This window comes from Lepidochelys olivacea, assembly GCF_965140295.1.
Source record: "Lepidochelys olivacea isolate rLepOli2 genome assembly, chromosome: 4".
Taxonomy (NCBI): domain Eukaryota; kingdom Metazoa; phylum Chordata; order Testudines; family Cheloniidae; genus Lepidochelys; species Lepidochelys olivacea.
The window spans coordinates 99,262,682-99,282,967 of NC_140414.1; the positions used below are offsets into that span (position 1 = coordinate 99,262,682).

The window sequence follows — 20,286 nt, forward strand, 5'->3', positions numbered from 1 at the left end:
CTGTCACCATGGGCTCTGTCTAGTATTCTAACAGAATATAAGGACATTTTTCAAGGAGACGGCCACCTAGAAAGGCAGCTGAAGTTAGAAATAGACCCCAGTAAGCAGCTTATGAGACTATTGAAACAATGAGTTTCATGTGCTCTAGTGGAGCCACTGAAGAAAGAACTGGCAAGCCTGTAACGAAGAGGCATCATTCTACCCACTGAAACTAGCACGGAGTAGATCAGCTACCTAGCAGCAGTGAGAACACTTTCAAGTAAACTGGGGATCTGCACTGACCTGAAACCACTGAACAGATCATTGAAAAGAAGTCACTCTCACCCATTACCAATGACTGAGGACGTACTGCTCAATTTATCCAGGGCAGAAACGTTCAGTTTTTGTGATGTCAAGAATGGGTTCTCGCATATTGAGCCATCCAGCTGCTTGACACCTTTTGCCATACTTTTGGCAGATAGCTCTGGGTACAGATGCCTAAGTGCATCAGCCTGGCCCCAGTGTAAACTGAACTAGGCACAAGATGTACTCCCCTGCATCAAGGTTATAGCTGATGACCTTCTTATTGGAGGAGGAGGAGATGACAAGGGAGACAATTCAGGAACATGATACCAAACTGTGACCATCCCTAAATAAGTGCTGGGAGCAGACTATTAGGCTGAATGCAGATGAGTTGGACCCCAAGAAAACTGAGGTTCCCTTCCTCAGATACCTACTGACTTCTGGGGGTCTCCAGATGAATCCTGAGACACAGAACCATTAAGGAAATATGAAGACCAAAGGATGTGAAAGCGATTTATAAGGATGACCACCTGTCTTTCCGGATTCTGTGCACACAGAAACTTATGAACCCTTGAGACCATTAACACACGATGAGTAGTCAGACCCCAAAACAGACATTTTAAAGAAAAAATAAAATTGTAAGTAAGGCACCAGTACTACAGCACTGGGTAGCAGCTAGATGCCTCAGAAGGAGGCCTTGGAGCAGCACTGATACAATGCCAGCTGATTATAGCATTTGCTAGTTGAGCTGTGACAGACACAGAAAGGGGATATGCTCAGATAGAAAAGGGGCTACTGACTGGGCTCTTTGGAATGGAACAATTCCATCAATTCACCTTTGGGCACAAGGTGGACATGCAGTCAACTCACAAGCCATCAGAAAGCATCACAAAGAAGTCACTGCTGAGTGTATCCAAGTGGCTACAATGCATGTTATTGAGAGTCCAGCACTATGATTTGAGGATAAGGTACTGCACAGTGAAGTCACTACTGGTGGCAATTACACTGAGCAGGGCAAACCTACTACAGTACAACACAGGTGGCTCTTTGGAACAGGAGAAGTCTGTCAACATGCTACCATCCCTCTGATGGGAGGCTCCTGGCAATTCAACAAAGTACTGAACTGTTTGGGATACTACAAGCAAAACAACAGTTCATACTCTAGAGTTGTCCAGATCGCAAGCAGCTGTGCCCCAGGAGATTGACCATATGAGGGATGAACTTTGTATGCAAGACAGTATTTTGTTTAAAGGTGACCGAGCAGTAATCCCAATAGATTTAAGAGCTGGCATTAGAAGATAGAAACATGCTTCACATCTGAGGACAGAGACATGCCTGAGATGAGCCAGGAATGGTATCTGCTGGGCAGACATGGATGCCGAATTGACAGCATGCATGAAGCAGTGCATGGTGTGTAAAAAGTACAGTGATGGATAACAGAAGGAGACTCTACAGCCTCATGAAATCCCAGCCTGACCCTTAGAAAAGGTCAGAACAGACTTGTTTACTTTTAATGGCAGACACTACATGATTACTATTCTGATTTCTAGGATGTGGACTATCTGGAGGATACCTACGCAAGAAATGTGATCAGGAAACAGAAGATGCATTTTGCAAGGTATGGCTTAGCTGACATGGTATGCTCAGACAATGGAACACAGTACTCTGAAGCAGAATTCAAGTGATTCAACACTAAATGGAAATTTGAGTACAAGATGTCTTCTTCTGAGTATCCATAAAGCAATGGGAAGGCAGAGCTGGCAGTAAAGACAGCCAAGAAACTCATGGCAAAGGCATAACAGACAGGAAAGGATCTCTACCTGGTAACGTCAGTCTATCACAGTACACCCTCCCAGGAACTAGGTAGTAGCCCAGCGCTGATGGGTGAGAGGATCAAACCTCGGCTGTCCACAAGGGGTACTCTGCTGCAGCGGAGGAACAACAGACAGTAAACAGAAGCAGTTAAGAGAATGCCAGGCTAAGCGGGCAGCCCACTATAACAAAGGAGCCAAGGACCTGAAGATGCTACACACAGGTGAGCTGATCTGGGTACAGTCCTCATATAGCCATACAAAGCACACAGGCTGTGTGAGGTAGCTACAGATTCAAGATAGTAGTGGAGACAAAACCAAAGGCAGCTGTGGAGCAGTAGAAGACAGTTGGCACACCTGGACCAATGGGGCCCGGCCAGGAGCAGGAGAACATTGAAAGAGCCTTAGCCATCAGCTGGCCTGACACAGGAGAATCAGAAGAAACAAGGTATGTGAGCAATACGGGGAGCCAACAGAATACCGCTCCACAGAATGAAGGCAGCAACAGGGTTGAAACAGGTCCCCACTAGTGGTAATAACAGACAAGAAGTGGGAGGCTGGTTTGAACAGCATGTCAACAAACTCTTGCATAAAAGACAGAACAAAAATTGTTATAAGGAAAGATGTAGTCACCTGCATAGAACTTGGATGGAGGAACATAGGCTGCAGGAGAGAATTGTGTGGAGGCTGTGCCAGGAGGTCAGTCTGTATGCACATGGTTAGAATGCTACCTGCAGTTGCAACATCTCTGCAAATAGTTCTCTTAATAAAAGATCAGTTTAGCTTTAAAAGCATGGAGTCTTTTCATGTTTTTCACATTCCACATGCTTGATAATGAGTGGTGATAAAAGGAAAATTGATTAAATCTAGTTCTTTTAAGTATTTGGATGCTGTGAATGCAACTACACCTGGGATATAATTCTCATTTGTGAGCACCACAGTACCAGAAAGATTGAAAACCTGGAAAGAATTCTGAGGTAAGTGACAAAAATGATTAGGAAGTTAGAGAGAAAGACTTATAAGAAAAGTCTAATCAAAATGAAATGTTTATAGCTTGACTAAGATGTAAAAAGGAGGATAAGAAACAGAAGAAAATCCATATGGGGTCAGACCAATGGTTCATCTAACCAGTATCCTGTCTTCCAACAGTGGCTAATGCCAGATACTTCAAAGGGAATGAACAGAACAGGCAGTCATCGAGTGATCCATCTCCTGTTATCCTGTCCCAGTTTCTGGCAAGGGAGCATGGATCAGCATTCACGTTGCACTCCCTGTCGGTACCCAGCCCGGGCCAGGGAAGCAAATGATCCAACCAGCGGACCAAATTTGGTGATGAATCCTTGTCACATGCCACCTGAGGCATGTTGCACGTACACTAAGATGAAGTTTCTGGCAGTCAGAGGCTAGGGACACCCAGATCATGAGGTTGCATCCCTCACCATCTTGGCTAATAGCCATTGATGAACCTATCCTCCATGAACTTATCTAATTTATTTTTGAGTCTTGTTATACTTTTGGCCTTCACAACATCCCCTGGCAACAAGTTCCACAGGTTGACTGTGTGTTGTGTGAAGAAGTACTTCCTTTTGTTTGTTTTAAACTTGCTGCTTATTAATTTCATTGGGTGACTCCTGGTTCTCATGTTATGTAAAGGAGTAAATAACTCTTCCTTATTCATTTTCTCCACACCATTTCTGATTTTATAGTCACCTATCATATCCTCCCACCCTGTAGTTGTCTCTTTTCTAAGCTAAAAAGTTCCAGTCTTTTTAATCTTTCCTCATATGGAAGCTGTTCTATACCCTTAAATCATTTTTGTTTCCCTTCTCTGTACCTTTTCCAATTCTAATATATCTTTTTTGAGATGAGATGACCAGAACTGCATGCAGTATTCAAGGTGTGGGCATACCATGGATTTATGCAGTGTAATAATGATATTTTCTGTCTTATTATCTATCCCTTTCCTAATGGTTCCTAACAGTCTGTTAGCTTTTTGACTGCTGCTGCACACTGAGCAGACATTTTCAGAGAATTATCCACAGTGACTTCAAGATCTCTTTCTTGAGTGGTAACAGGAAATTGAGATCCCATCATTTTATATGTATATTTGGGATATGATAACAGTTTACAAATATTTGAAGCATGAAGGAGTGAGAGAAATTATGTATTTAGTGTGACACATTGGGTTATAATGAAGAGTAATAGGTTGATGTTAAGAAAGAGAAAACTTAGATTAAATATCAGGGAAATCATCCCGACAGTGAGATAATGTATAAAACTGTGGAATAGTATCTCAAAGGAAGTAGTGGAACCTCCATAATTTGAGACATTTAAAGTTAATCTGGATAAAACATTAGAAGTATAGTGCAAGGAACAAAAACCTCCCCACACTCCAATTTTCATACAAGTATGTGTTTGCAGCAAGAATGAGAGACTGGGGATCCATTCATTTTTTTAAAAAAATTAGATTTTTCTCAAACAAAACCCAGGGAGGACGCAGAATTTAGTAAACCTATATAAAGTTGTACTTTCCTGAAAAAGTTTATACGTGGATCCCAAAAAATATACTGATGAGTTTATCATTAGGATAACAGTGTTCAGTTTATGTAATTTGAAGGGTCAGGTCTAAAGACTCCTTTAGGGCATCTGGACTTTTCAAGGGGGTTTACGAGTATTTCCCAAGAAATATTTTAAAAAAATCTGCAGTTCTGTGCAATGTGGTTTTCTAAAAGCAAAAGTGTCTGCTCTTCAGAGGCATTTTCATAAGCTCTTGCAATAGATCCTATCTGACAGCAATGCTGAAGAAGGATTGAATGAGCAGGTGAACTCCATCAGAAGCAGGGAAATTGACAAAACCTTTCATTCAGTTTGGGGGTAAAATTTTACCAAGGGACTTCCATGAACCCTCTTTACACTGCCACTGATTCCTTATGTGACCTTGGGCAAGTCATTTTACTTCTCTGTGCCTTAATTTCCCCATATGTAAGATAACACTATCATTTTGTAAAGGCACTTTGAGATGTTTAAGTGAAAAATGTGTGTTACCTTTATATAAGGGTTGATTTTGTTTAACTGCCAAATGTCGTTCTAGAATTTCCTTATGGTTGGGACAATAACAAATTGTTTTATAATTGTTTGTATGTGCTAAGCATCTCCAGCACATGAACGTTTCTGCAGAAACCAAATTAATCCTCCTTTGGAGGTTCCAAGAAACCTCTCCCTACTTTAGAAAATTCAAGTTATGTTTAGTGTCTCTGATTGCAAGATAGATGTCTGCCACACAATTTTTAGATCAAGTTTATGTATGCTTAAGTTTTAAATGTGATTTTGTTGTTGTTTAACAGGAAACTGTAAATAATGAAAGCCAGAAGTGCTTTGTTCTTCAGTGAATTTAAGAACTGTTCCCTAATTGGGGTATTGTAAATCATTTCCTCCGGTTTAGTGCATACATTAGAATCTTTCAGTTTTTGAATAAAGTTTTTGAAAACTTTTTTTTTCCACAACTAGTTTTGAGAAGCTTATCATGTTTCATCAAATATTCTAGATTTATGATTCCCATTAATAGCCTTTTCTCCTAATGAATTATTCATTTTGATTGATTAATTACTTCCAAATGCAGTGGACGCCTTTAAAATGTAAACAAATACTCTAATGTGGTATTGACTTTACCCAAAATACTTCCTGAATGTAGAATATGACACTACTGGGAAGTATTTATACTGTACCAAGATAAATGTTGACTTCTTAAAAGGGTGACCAGATAGCAAGTCTGAAATAATGGGACATTTTTTTTTGGACGGGGGATGGTGGTAGTGGGAGGGCATAGTTGCATATATAAGACACAGCCCCTAGTATTGGGACAGTCCCTATAACATCAGGGCATCTGGTCACGCTACTTCTTAATGACACCAAATATACAGAAGATGCCATTTAAAGAGGCATCATTTACTAAAAGCAATCGTATCTCCGAATCTTAGGCAGCACTGTCTTTCCTTATAGATAAAAATAACTTAGAATAGGAATCGGAATAGGAAGTGACTAGTGTATCTCACACATCTTGGTATGGAAACAGTTGGTTAATGCTGACTTCTTAATAATGACCTCTACAAATCCTCTTGTGTGTTTCCATGGATTTACTTATAAATTTGAAAGGCTATATTCTAAATCTTCCACGTATCACAGGTTTTGTGTGAATTGCAGGTGTTTCTTAGTTTTCAAATATAAATATGTTAGTGACGCTCTATTGTATGAGGACAGAGCAAGTTAAAGACTAATTAATATTTCTTCAAGTTAGTTAATCAAAGTCCATTATTTTAAAGGTGCAATATGCTGTAGTTTTAACAAATTTCAGTTTATGCTTTTGATTCTGCTGTTTAAAATCTATTTTTTTTTAAAAATATGGAAATGAAATCACTTTTAGAAACTATAAATCAGTAGAGTTTGAGAGGTAACATGTCTGAGAATAGTTGGATATTAGGAAAAACTTTTTCACTAGGAGGGTGGTGAAACACTGGAATGGGTTACCTAGGGAGGTTGTGGAATCTCCTTCCTTAGAAGTTTTTAAGGTCAGGCTTGACAAAGCCCTGGCTGGGATGATTTAGTTGGGGATTGGTCCTGCTTTGAGCAGGGGGTTGGACTAGATGACCTCCTGAGGTCCCTTCCAACCCTGATATTCTGTGATTCTATGATTCTATGAGTTGGAAGAAAAAATTAGCAGAGACCCTAATTTTGGTTGTTATGACTCACACCCCATGGAAGTTGGCTTGGAATTACCTTTGTTCATGATTTATGTTTATCTGGTATTCTTCTGCCATTTTGAAAGTGAAACTTTTCTTTTGTTTATATGCATCTTATATATGTACACCAACATTGCTTCGGGATACACAACATTGCTTGCCAATCAGTATGTTACTGCAGGCCAAATTTCAGTTTCAACTGTTTTCTATTGATTTCACAGGAAGGACACTGCATTTTAATATAGTGGGACAACATATCCTGTACTGACTTTGATATAATCAGCATTAATAGAATGCTCTGGTATCAGCCTTCATCAGGAAACCTTTGAAGGTCATAAATCCACACCGAGTAGAGGTCAAGCATAGGAGTTTATTACGTACAGCGCTGACAGAGTGTCACCTCGCTTATTAGGCTCGGAGACACTGTCAATCAATTGATTACAGTGGAATATATGGATTTTCCATGGGCAGGGAAAAATGATGGGGTAAGCAGTCCCACACCCTCGCATAGGTGTAGCATCAAGACATGATAGCACAGTAGCCAATGGTCAAAGATTACATAATGTTTCCGCCCATGGTCTCAAGTTAACAAATTAACATTTAACATTTAATTAGTACTTTAATAAATGTATTAGTATAAAATATATGTTGAATTTTGATTTGCGGTCCATAGGAATGAAGTAGCTCCTTTGATTGCCCAACAGATACATACCTAGGGGTAAAAGCAAAGAAACAGTGAAAGTATATGGCAATAAAGATTGTCTTTCAAGTTGCTTATTTGTGTTTGGTTCCTGGAAAAGGGAGGTGGGAGGAGGCCATATCTTATACTGATATGTTCCAACCTTTTCATAAACTCAGGGTTGGATGTGTGGGAAGAACATCTCCCTACAGAAGAAACTAACACAACGGAAACGGGGCTTCTTTGTTCTATTCGCAACTTTGAATAAGACACAATTATTGCCCCCAACATCTGGTGTTTTGCTGACCAGGCATATCTTAACACAAACAAGGTTATCTTTTGGTTATTCTGCTTTCTCTTAGCTAATCACTATTTGCTAGGTCTCTGACCTTTTGACCAAACTCTGGATTTTGGGCCTGTACACAAATCCATATACCAGGTTATTACATCAGCAATGGATTTTAACCCTTCACCTTCACCAGACCACCAGTCTATGGATGGGGTTCTGGGTGTAAACTTTTTTGGGGTATGGCTTTCAATTACGGGATGATCAGAAATATCATATTTTGATAACCTGGAACTCCTCATATATGAGGAAACCCCTACCAAGTTTGCCAGTTTCAGAACAGCCTCAGCATAGTATGCAAGAACATGTGGCTGGCTTTGGACAACAAAATTGCCACCAAAGACAGTGCTGCAGCTCCTTCTGCTAATCATATTGTTACTACTTCTGCTTTCCAAAGAATGGAAATGGAATAGCATTCTTTGCTATTGATGCTACCACACAAATGGGGAAATAGATCAAGAATGCCCATTAGATCTAATTTAATCCATAATAGAGACATCTGTTGCTGTAGGAGGGCATTTGACACTGGAAGTGATTTTAGAAAACTGAACCTGAAAGGAAAACCTATTTTAAAAGAATGGGTTATGAGGGCAGAGCCAGCCATTTCCATCAGTGATCTGGAATACACTTGAGAAATAGTTATGCTCAATGTGCTGAGGCTATCACAACTTCTTGGTATTTGGAGAAGGAAACTAAGTCAATGCATGTTACGTTTGGAGTATTCAGGTCAAAAAAGGGATATATCCCCAATAAAGACAGGTTTCAGAGTAGCAGCCGTGTTAGTCTATCTTTGCAAAAAGAAAAGGAGTACTTGTGGCACCTTAGAGACTAACCAATTTATTTGAGCATGAGCTTTCGTGAGCTACAGCTCACTTCATCGGATGCATCCGATGAAGTGAGCTGTAGCTCACGAAAGCTCATGCTCAAATAAATTGGTTAGTCTCTAAGGTGCCACAAGTACTCCTTTTCTTTTTGCTATCCCCAATAAATAGTCAGTATTACTAAAATTGGATTAGTTGTTCATCTATTACAGCCACCTATTGTATAAGGTATAAATGTCTTTAAAAACATTTGATTTAAAAATATATTTGAGATTAACGTTTGTGTAACAGTGATATTTGTGACTGTATACCCATTATTCTTTAGTACATTATTTTAGTTGGGATTCAAATAAGTGATTGGAGAAAAAAAAGCATAAAACAAAAAAGAGATGCTCTTTCACTTGTTCTTATTTCATCAAACCCCATATGTCTATATTACCCATTTGGATACCAAATCCTGAAATTGCCACTTCATGGGCAAACCCCTACATCCTTACAGAGTCCTGTTGAAGTTAATGGGGCATTGCATAGATATAGACATCTGCCCATGCTCTGGAAGTCGTAAGATCAGGGTCTTATATTATAAATGCTTCGGGCAGGGATGCTTTCCTCAGATTTGTCTGTAAAATGTATAGTACACATTTGGCACTTCATAAACTTGTTATTACCTTAAAAGGACAGCGTGGTTTGGTTAAGAAGAGCACCCAGAACTTCAGATCTGAACTACAGAACAGCAAAAGTGAGCTGTAATTATTCATGTGGATATGGAAACAATGAGACACAGACAAAATAGTATGGTTAAATGCAGAGACTGCAATTTTATTTAAAACTGTTAACCACCCCAAACTGCCTGCCAGGGTTATTCCAGTGCAGACCTGAACAGGCACCTAAGCCTGAGCCCAGGTATGAAAGCAATGCCCCTTCAGGCATGCCCAGGTACCCTGACTGGAAACCAGTCTCCTCCACCCCAGCGATAGGGGAGTTAAGCTGAGGGGAGCCGCAAACTGCATGAGACATAGAGGCACACCTCTCCACCCTGCTTCCAAAAGAATCTGACTTATTCTACAATTTTGAAAGATGTCTTCTTGAAGAGATCTCAGATGCTAACTGAAAAAATAAAACCACATCAGCATTTTATAGAGACTGGAGTTTATAAAGTTTCCTGCTGTGTGCTCACAGTCTGTGAAGGATTTGAGTGAAATTTGAATAGAGAAAATTATCGAAGCTTGTCAGGAAAGCAGATCAAAGATTGATATGAAGACCTGATCTTTCCTTCAGGGGAAAAATATTGCAGGATCAGGCCCTTAGTTAGTGGAGTTAGATAAGTTCTCTTATTTTATTCTTCATTTGGGCTTGATTTTTCAAGGTGAGAGCCTGCAGTTGGAGTTGTGAGAGGGCTCAGCATTTTTGAGAACCCAAATTATCAGGGGTGAGTGATATTCCTTCTTGTAACTATACCTCAGATGTGGCAGAGAAAAAACAATGAAGATACCTTTCCAAATCAACAGATAACCTGCACATCTCGGCCTGCAAGTCAGACTGTCTGTATTTCTTCAAAATATGATCAACATGCATCTGTGAAGCCTTTCAAACTATTGAAGAGCTTAATTTGGACTTTTCTTCCTATAAAATGAAGTAATTTCTGTGGGACTAAAGGCTTTAAAGCCATAGACTTTTCTTACAAGTATAGATGTTTATATACAGGAAGTTTTTAAAAACAGGTTGGACAGACACTTATCAGGGTTGGTGTAGGTTTACTTGGCCCTGCCACAGCCCAGTGTGTTGGATCCAATGACTTCTTGCAGTCCCTTCCAGCCCCACATTTCTATGATTCTGTGAAGCCAAATTGAATCTGACTACCATTTCTCTCACATATTTAATAGTAGCAAACAAATTCAGTATGGTACTGACTGGTATAGGTCTTGAAATAAGAAGTTTATATTTGGAGATGCAAATAGTTCTGTGCACCACAAGACATCTGCATTTTCAGGTATTAGAGATAAGTGAATTTTCCTTGCCAGAGATTACAAATCTGTTTGTGATTTAAAGTATTGGGCCACGTTCATTGCTGGTGTTACATTGATTCTATTGGGTTGATTCCAGTGGAGTAAAATCAGGGATGCATTTGGCTCATGTATATATTATTTCACATTACACACTTCTTTAACTCCATATTGTGCACGAAAAGGGAAGGTACCTTCATATGCCAATCTCTTCTTGTCTTTAATTAATTAATACACTCAAAAATTAAGGGATAATGAATAGCAAAACATCACTTTCCAAGCTGCACCTTAACTCAATATTGCAAAAACCCAGATACAAAGCTAATTGCAGTGAAGACATCTAAAGGGTGACAGCCCTGGCTCGGTTTGGGTAACCATGTTGGTAACAACCAGAGAGACTTTTAAAACACCAAGCATGATTTAAATAGTGGACATTCCTCTGCATGTTGATCCTATCAAAATAGTTTATTTCAGGATCAAAAGACTCAGGCACTAGCAATGATTATTTTGTGTTTCATTACAGCAGTTAAGAATCTGAATCTTGTTTAATATTCATTATTTATATTTATCATGTATCATTATATTCCTTCAGTATTTATGTTCAGACTTCCATTGGCTTCAAAGCATTTGTATCACTCTCACCCCAGCCCTCATAAGAAGCTAAATAGATTATTCACTGAGGGCCCAATCCTATATTCATTTCACACCCCAAGTCCCTATTAGCGTCACTGGGAGTTTGGTGTACACAAGGGAAGTAGGATAGAGTTCCAGGGCTGTGTATTAAGGAAACATGGATGATGTTTAGCTTCCCAGATTTGATCCTTGAATGGATTCTAAAAAGCTTAAAAATGTTCCAAGCAATCTTTCAAAATTTGGTGTCATTTCACAGAATCTGATCTGTTAAATATTCCATAACTATAATAGGATCATTCAAGGTGTGCTAGTGGTGGGGGGCAGGGCAGGAGATTAAAATGATTTAATATTTTATGGCAAATGAGACAGACCCCCATAACTTGTTTAAATACAGAGGCTGCAACTTTATTTAAAACTATCTCATTGTAATTAAAATGTAAGTAATTTCAAATAAAATTTACATTTGGAAACATGATCAAATAAAAAGAAAGCTGGCCCTCATAATTCATAGGTAGGGCCTACCAAATTCATGGTCCATTTTGGTCAATGTCATGGTCATAGGATTTTAAAAATCATAAATTTCATGATTTCAGATATTTAAATCTGAAATTTCACAGTAACTGATGGGGTCCTGACTCAACTCTGAAGGCAGCAGCACAGAAGAAAAGGTGGCATGGTATGGTATTGCCACCCTTACTTCTCCTTTGCTGCTGGCAGGGCGCTACCTTCAGATTTGGGCACCTGGCCAGCAGCTGCTGTTCTCCAGCCACCCAGCTTTGAAGGCAGCGCAGAAGTAAGGGTGACAAATACTGCCCTACAGTAACCTTGCAACCCCCTCCCCCCTCACAACCCTCTTTTGGGTAGGAATCCCCATTCTGAGAGATGCTGGTCTCCTCATGAAATTTGCATAGTAGAGGGTAAAAGCACACCAAAGACCAGATTTCATGGGGGAGACCAGATTTCATGGTCTGTGAATTTGGTAGGGCCCTATTCATATACATCAGTCAAGTAAGAGGGGTTAAATCATAAGTCTCTTCCCCTTTAAATGTATAAATATGAAAATACATAGCAGCATTGCTGGGCTAATTGGTGTGGATGAAACACTGTGGAAAACAACATTTTGGTTCCATATGTTTCCAAATAAATTTTCCCTCCCCTCTTTTGCTAATGTAATGTATAGCACAGACCCTAGGAACTGAATATAACTCTGACTAGATAGAATAGCATAGAGCTGGGTAAATACTACCTACCCCGACCCCAAAAAAGTATTCATAGACATTTGAATAAATAAAAATGCTGAACTCCCTCTGCATGTATTTGAATTGCAGAAAGAGAAGGGTACCTATAGTTGCTTAAATGAGACTTATAGGCTTTAGGTCTGAGTCTGCACCATAGAAGTCAATGGAAGTTTTGCCTATTACATGCCTAAAATACAGATTACTCAGGTGGTTCTCCATTTCCTATAGACAACCTGTACATCTGCTGTTTATGGGCTAACAGAGGTCAAAGAAATGACTGATCTTGGTTATTATATGCAGTGTTGTAGCTGTGTTGGTCCCAGGGTATGAGAGAGACAAGGTGGGTGAGGTAGTATCTTTTATTGGACCATCTTCAATTAGTAACAGACAAGCTTTTGAGCTCCCAGAGTTCTTCTTTAGTTTGGGATTTTTTTTTTTGGCCTTTCTCTGTAGCCTGGAACATGGGTCATCAGCTGGGATCATCTGGGCATATCTCACCTAATCCATTCTCTATCACCTCGAGCTTTGGTGGAACCTCAGTCGTTCCTGTTCTTGGCCTGAGGCACACACTTTAGTTTCCCATGCCCTGAAATGTTTTGGTCTAACTAAAGTCTTTGGGCTTAATATAGGAGAACTTTGGTAAATGTCATGACTGTGATATAAGGGAGATCAGTTTAGATGATCTCATGGTGCTTTCTGGCTTCAAACTCTATGAAATATAAAACTCCATGAAAACAAAACAAAAATCTGAAGCAAACTTACCATAACAAATGTGAACTGTTAGTGATTTACAGTGGGGACTTTAAGTGGTGTGTTAGCATTGTTCTGGCCCTCTGTGCAAATGTGAATTTCACTCAGGAAAACTCAGGATGTTATTAAAGTTTGTAAAAAGAAAAGGAGTACTTGTGGCACCTTAGAGACTAACCAATTTATTTGAGCATAAGCTTTCGTGAGCTACAGCTCACTTCATCGGATGCATGCAGTGGAAAATACAGTGGGGAGATTTATATACACGGAGAACATGAAGCAATGGGTGTTACCATACAGACTGTAACAAGAGTGATCAGGTAAGGTAAGCTATTACCAGCCAGAGAGTGGGGGGGGAAACCTTGTGTAGTGATAATCAAGGTGGGCCATTTCCAGCAGTTGACAAGAATGTGTGAGGAACAGTGTGTGGGGGGGAAATAAACATGGGGAAATAGTTTTACTTTGTGTAATGACACATCCACTCCCAGTCTTTATTCAAGCCTAAGTTAATTGTACCCAGTTTGCAAATTAATTCCAATTCAGCAGTCTCTCGTTGGAGTCTGTTTTTGAAGGTTTTTTGTTGAAGAATTGCCACTTTTAGGTCTGTAATTGAGTGACCAAAGAGATTGAAGTGTTCTCTGGCTGGTTTTTGAATGTTATAATTCTTGTGTCCATTTATTCTTTTACGTAGAGACCGTCCAGTTTGGCCAATGTACATGGCAGAGGGGCATTGCTGGCACATGATGGCATATATCACATTGGTAGATGTGCAGGTGAACGAGCCTCTGATAGTGTGGCTGATGTGATTAGGCCCTATGATGGTATCCCCTGAATAGATATGTGGACACAGTTTGCAACGGGCTGTGTTGCAAGGATTGGTTTCTGGGTTAGTGGTTAGTGGTTTTGTTGTTTGTTGTTTGTTTAAAAATCGTATGACCATGACATTGAAATTTCACAGTGTTGTAACTGATGGGGTCCTGACTCAACTCTGAAGGCAGCAGCACAGAAGAAAAGGTGGCATGGTATGGTATTGCCACCCTTACTTCTCCTCTGCTGCTGGCAGGGCGCTACCTTCAGATTTGGGCACCTGGCCAGCAGCTGCTGTTCTCCAGCCACCCAGCTCTGAAGGCAGTGCAGAAGTAAGGGTGACAAATACTGCCCTACAGTAACCTTGCAACCCCCTCCCCCCTCACAACCCTCTTTTGGGTAGGAATCCCCATTCTGAGAGATGCTGGTCTCCTCATGAAATTTGCATAGTAGAGGGTAAAAGCACACCAAAGACCAGATTTCATGGAGGAGACCAGATGTCACGGTCTGTGAATTTGGTAGGGCCCTATTCATACACATCAGTCAAGCAAGAGGGGTTAAATCATAAGTCTCTTCCCCTTTAAATATATAAATATGAAAATACATACAGCATTGCTGGGCTAATTGTTGTGGACGAAACATTGTGGAAAACAACATTTTCCATATGTTTCCATATAAAATTTTCCCTCCCCTCTTTTGCTAATGTAATGTATAACATAGACCCTAGGAACTGAATATAACTCTGACTAGATAGAATAGCATAGAGCTGGGTAAATACTACCTCCCCCGACCCCAAAAAAGTATTCATAAACATTTGAATAAATAAAAATGCTGAACTCCCTCTGCATGTATTTGAATTGCCACATGGTGGCATATATCACATTGGTAGATGTTCAGGTGAACAAGCAACCATAGGGCTAGAAGATTTGTTTTGTTTTAAGTGAAAGTTGATATTCTCACATAATCACTTGACTCAAACAGAAAGAAAAAGCCTCAAATATTATGAGACTCATGAAAAAATTGCCAGGGTTGTTGGCACTGCTTCAGGGCTTAAATCTTCTCCCATTATTTATATTATTTTAATCTGATCATCTTTTTATTTACCTCCCTCATTTTCTGTTTTTTTTTCCTGTACATAACCCTCCAGAATCCCCCCCTCCCGCCCCCGCCATTCACATTCTCCTTCTCTCAAACTCTCACATTAAAAAAAATAGTTTAGGGCATGCACTCTTCAGTCCTCATGCTCCATTGAGAAGGCACATAAGGGCGAGATGTGCCTGCCATTATTCAGTTCCTCTCACTGCTTCCCAGTTTAGGGACAGAGCCTGACTGTCCAACAGACTGTCAGCCTTTCATCTGTACTTCATAGCTAATTGGTTTTTTACAGTTCAATTTCGTTTATTGTTTTAGTAATTTATTCATCCGGTTGCCTGTTGCAACCTTTAGTTGTTAGCGGGTTTATTTGTCATGGGTATGGTGTCATCCAGTTCTCCTGAGTTCAAATGCTGCCACTCCTGCAAGGGAACTATTCCAACTTCATGCAGACACTCAAAATGTCTCTATTACTCCAGGAGAACTGCACATTCCTAATAAATGTGCCATTTGTAATTTCTTCAGCTCCTGGGCTAGGAAAGACAGTGAGGCCCACCTTCAGGTCTTCTGAATGACTAAATCCGTGAGACTCATTTCTGAACTGGGCTCATTGAACTCCCCTGTACAGGGACCTTCACAATCCAAGAACATGAGCACAGGCTCATTGCTTTCAAGGGCCCTGGATCAAATGATGAAGAGAGCATTGTCCTCAGACAGACCACAAGCATCTAGAAGTTCCAAAGGTAGATCACCTACCAGGGCTTACTCTAAGAGGAAAACCACCCCACAGTAGTGAACATCATGTGAGACTTCACAGCCCCGCCCAGTCTCATCACCAAATCTCAGTCCCAGACCAATTCTGACAATATGGCACCAAAACACCTGGCACTGAAATCTGAGACTTCGGGAAATAGTTTGGCATTGACCCCAGCACCGTCTGCCTCAGTGGCCCTGGCATTGACTCTCTCAGCACCTGAACCAGGTTGATTGCAGTAGTGCACCATCATCATGGCAAAGACTGTGGTACTACCCTAAGAAAACTTGGTTACAGCTCATTTATACAACCCCACACAGCATTCTTCAGGTGATCCATACCGATGGACCTGCACAGACGGCACATCTGGAGCCACAGTCCCCTTTTCTGTCAACTTCAGCACTACAGTCAACACTGACTTTATCCACTAGGATGGCACCATCAGCCCGAAGGCCACAGCACCACCTGAATCTGGGTTATACATTCTTTTCAGCTTTATCTTCAGACTCAGGGGGTGAGGAAGATTCATACCAGCAGCATCTTTACTCACCCAGATTCTCACCACAGCCCTCAACATCTTATAGCGAGTCCAGACATTTCTCACAAGAGAGATACTGGGACCCACAGAACCTGGACTCATGAGTCCCTACACCCTGGCCACTAGACTCTTATCCACCAGTTCCCATGTCGCCCTGTTGGGGACTCTAGTTGGCTCAGAGGAGTCTTGGTGTGAGTGAGCAACTGTACCACCAGAAGACTATCTGCTCCATGGCACTGCACACACAGATATCCCAACAGTGTCCCTCCCCTGGGTTCCAGTACAGCCATAAGCAGAAGAGGAAGAAATGGAAGAGCAGGCACCTTCCAGCACTGGTAATCCTTTTCTCTTTGTCCCCGATGAGGCTGCTGTAGTGCCACAATTGGCCTCAGAAATGCATGACTACAAGGCTATCCAAAACCTATTAAAAAGGATGGCCTAGGCCCTCCAAATCCCTGTTGAGGAAGTAAAGGAGTTGGTGGATATACTCTGCAGGAAAGTAAGCCCTCCCGTCAATGAGCACCACATCGGAACCCTGTGGCAGATGCCTGCTTTGGCACTGCCTATATCTCACAATGCATGCCTCTTACAGGTGCGAAATTCTTTTACACCCCTTCCTGCTGTGTGGTCACAGTGGCAAATGAAAAGACAATTCTGGTTCACAGGTCTATTGACCTGTCAGTATCCCATCCCAAGACTTACCTCTGCTCCCAGACCTGCTGTGTCAGAACCAGAGACAGATCCCACATCCAAATCTACTGTCCCTGCACTTCACAGCATGGTGACTAGATGGATGTCATCAATGCAGCAGTCTCCATTCATTGATTCCACTTCACTCATTGATTCCACATTACTCCTCGATCCTGCAGATTCTTCACTAGTTACTTGAGCTAAAAAGAAAGAATTTGTCCCTCAGCTCTATCAAGGTTCACATGGCAACCATCTCAACTTACGACGCGCTGGCAGAGAATCACAAAATCTTCTCATTTGACAGTGATTAGGTTTCTGAAAGACCTAATTATAGTGTTCCTGCCTGTCAGGGAACCTGTTCCGCCATGAGATTTAAACCTAGTAATTGCAGATAGTAATAGCTGGCAGGGTAGCAATAGGTGCGAAGATTTGCTACACCTTTTCTAAAGATGTAGGAAGAGCTGCTGCTCACTACTGTACCAATGTCCTCTGGATGCATAATGCACTGCTTCCACTTTTCCAGGCAGATCTGCATCTAGGTATGCCAAGAACATTGGCCCCTGACTGGGGCCTTTAGACATTACTGCAAAGTAAATAATAATTGTCACAGTTTTGGGATAACTGCACCTGTGGCCCCCTCCTCTGTGGTATGCTTAAGGAATGCCCTTTCAGGTCTGAGGCCTCTAACTGTCACCTCTCTCTGAGCTGGGACCTGCATCCCTCTCCCTTCTCACCAGGAGTTAGGCTGTAGCTCCCTGGCAATTTGTGGAGATTATCCTGGCAGGAGTGACTAATATCCAGCACCTGTGCTTTGCTTTCTCTCCAAGGGTTCTGATCAATATATGCTAGTGGTTATCAGTAACCAAACAGCTCTCTCAAAGCAGAGTATATATATTGAAGGACAGAAGCCTTACAAAGAAAATATATAAAATAATAACAGGTCTAAATGCATCCTAAACATACAGCAGGGTTTGGCTCCTGCCTTGGTCAAAGGGTCATGGCTGTTCATTGGATTAAAATGAAGCCCTTTCTGTCAATTCAATCTGGCTCTTGATCCCCCAGGTTCTTTCTTTGTCTCCCGTGGCTTTTGAAACTGACCTGAACCAGTATATGCCAGTCACTCCAGGGGGTTGTACTTCTCTGGAGCTGTTTTCAGTCCCAGGACAGCTATAATCTCCCCGGAGTGGTTTTTGTTCCTGAAAGACCAGTGATGACCCTCTCCCATGAAGCAGAATACAATCCCTAGCCTACAGTAACACATATGACATTCATAAAGTTAATACAATAGTCCCCAAAGACACTGCATGTGGTTGGCATACCTGTCACAGTAATATTATCAATTATAAACATAATTTGGCTCTAAACCTAATTTGGTTTGTACTTTGGGATACAACAGAAGTACAGCTTTTGGAAATGCTTTACCCAAGCATACAAAATTCAATTTAGTGAACTTTTTCTTCTAACATTTCTATGGCTCCTTTATGTGACCGTAAACTTTGGTGACGTGTCATATTAAGCTTCAGACTCTATTATATGGCCAGCTGCATTTCTAATACAGTGCAAAACTGACCTGGCTAAAAATGGTTAAGTTCCACTATGTGAACAGAATTTTGAATTTTAATGAAATTGCCTGATGGAAATTTCCCATTTTCACAATTAAATTTAATGACTTTCTAGCTGCAAAGTGATAGTTTTCTGCTCCTGGAAACTCTCTCTCATTTTCATTTTTATAACTATATTTTACGGTTGCTGAGAATTGCTGTTTTGCTTAAGTTTATTGAGTACTGCTGTAGTTTTTAAAAAGAACAAAACCACACAATGCAGGTCAACCCCCTGTACCTGACAGCCTTTAGAATTGTACCCCTGTATAATACTATTTACGGACCTCACAAATTTTGTCAGCGTAGGTGTGCAAGGCCTTTGGGTAAAGCATGTACGTGGGCATGTGGATTGTATTCCTAGCTTTGTCTGGGATCTTATACATGTCAATTAGGTTAAGATTTTTGTGAATGACCGGTGATTTTCAATGCCTCCATTTTTGAATGCCCAGCTTGAGACACCATAAAGGGGCTGCGTTGTCAGAACATTTTGAGTACCCACCCTCTAAAAAATCAGGCCCTCTTTAAGGTATCTCAAGAGGGGCATCCAAAACCACTAGTCACAATTTGGGTGTGTCAGTTCACAATCTGTCTACTGGGGATAATAATACTTCCCTAATACACCGGGGTATTATGAGATAAATTCATGAATGTTTGAGGGGCACCCACACTATGGTGAAGTGGGGCATATAAATTCATAGAAAGAAAATCTCACTTTGGCACTACTGAGCTGGAACCTTAGCCCTGATTGTCTTGCTCCTGAGCGCCCAGTTGCTGGCCTAAATTTGGTGTGCATCTGAACTCCACTTTCCCAGCCCATCTCTAATTAAGACTGATTAATCATGAGTTTGTTATTTAAATACACTTTTAATGGATGACACACGTTCAAAACAGATATTGCTTATGATGTTATTTTTTAAAATCTGAAAGGCTTATCCTGTGTTTTTTCCTTTCCCTTCCCTTCCAAGTGCTGTGCGGAGGAGACGAGAGCTTCTTATGTGCCAGTGGAATCTGCATCCCTGGGAAACTACAATGTAATGGCTACAATGACTGTGATGACTGGAGCGATGAGGCACATTGCAGTATGTTACTTTATATCCTTATAGTATTTGTCTAGACAGAACACTGAGTCCAGGGGAGCCTAGAAACAAAAGTCAACTATTGTAACAGGAAAAGAGCTTTGTGTAGCTTTTGTGTATATTCGCTTCTGGCCTCTCTTTCAGGTGCCTATGAATATGTTTGCCTTTGCCCAGCCTGACCACAGATTGTCTTTGTAGACCTTTTAAAGTTTATGTTTAGAAGCTTGATTTTATTGGCAGTTGAACAGCTAAGATTTCAAGGACCTATGGCGGTTAAAAGTATTATTGGACAGGACTGTGGTTTTTTTAATCGATAAGTAACTTGCCATAAAGACCATTTTTGTAAAGAGATAACCAGGTTACAAGTTTTGAGTGTATACTCTTCTGGTACTTGGCTTTGATTCTACAGCAGATACAAAATCATCTGCTTAG

The 20,286-nt window shown here is 40.7% G+C and overlaps 1 protein-coding gene across 1 annotated transcript in view; it reads left to right on the forward strand.

The window, feature by feature from the left end:
- Window positions 1–20,286, forward strand: part of CORIN (corin, serine peptidase) — a 320,230-nt gene that overhangs the window by 181,738 nt on the left and 118,206 nt on the right. Inside the window, exon 6 of the mRNA XM_084626359.1 lies at window positions 19,744–19,857. Coding sequence (XP_084482485.1) covers window positions 19,744–19,857 — 114 coding nt within the window. The remainder of the gene's footprint in view (window positions 1–19,743; window positions 19,858–20,286) is intronic.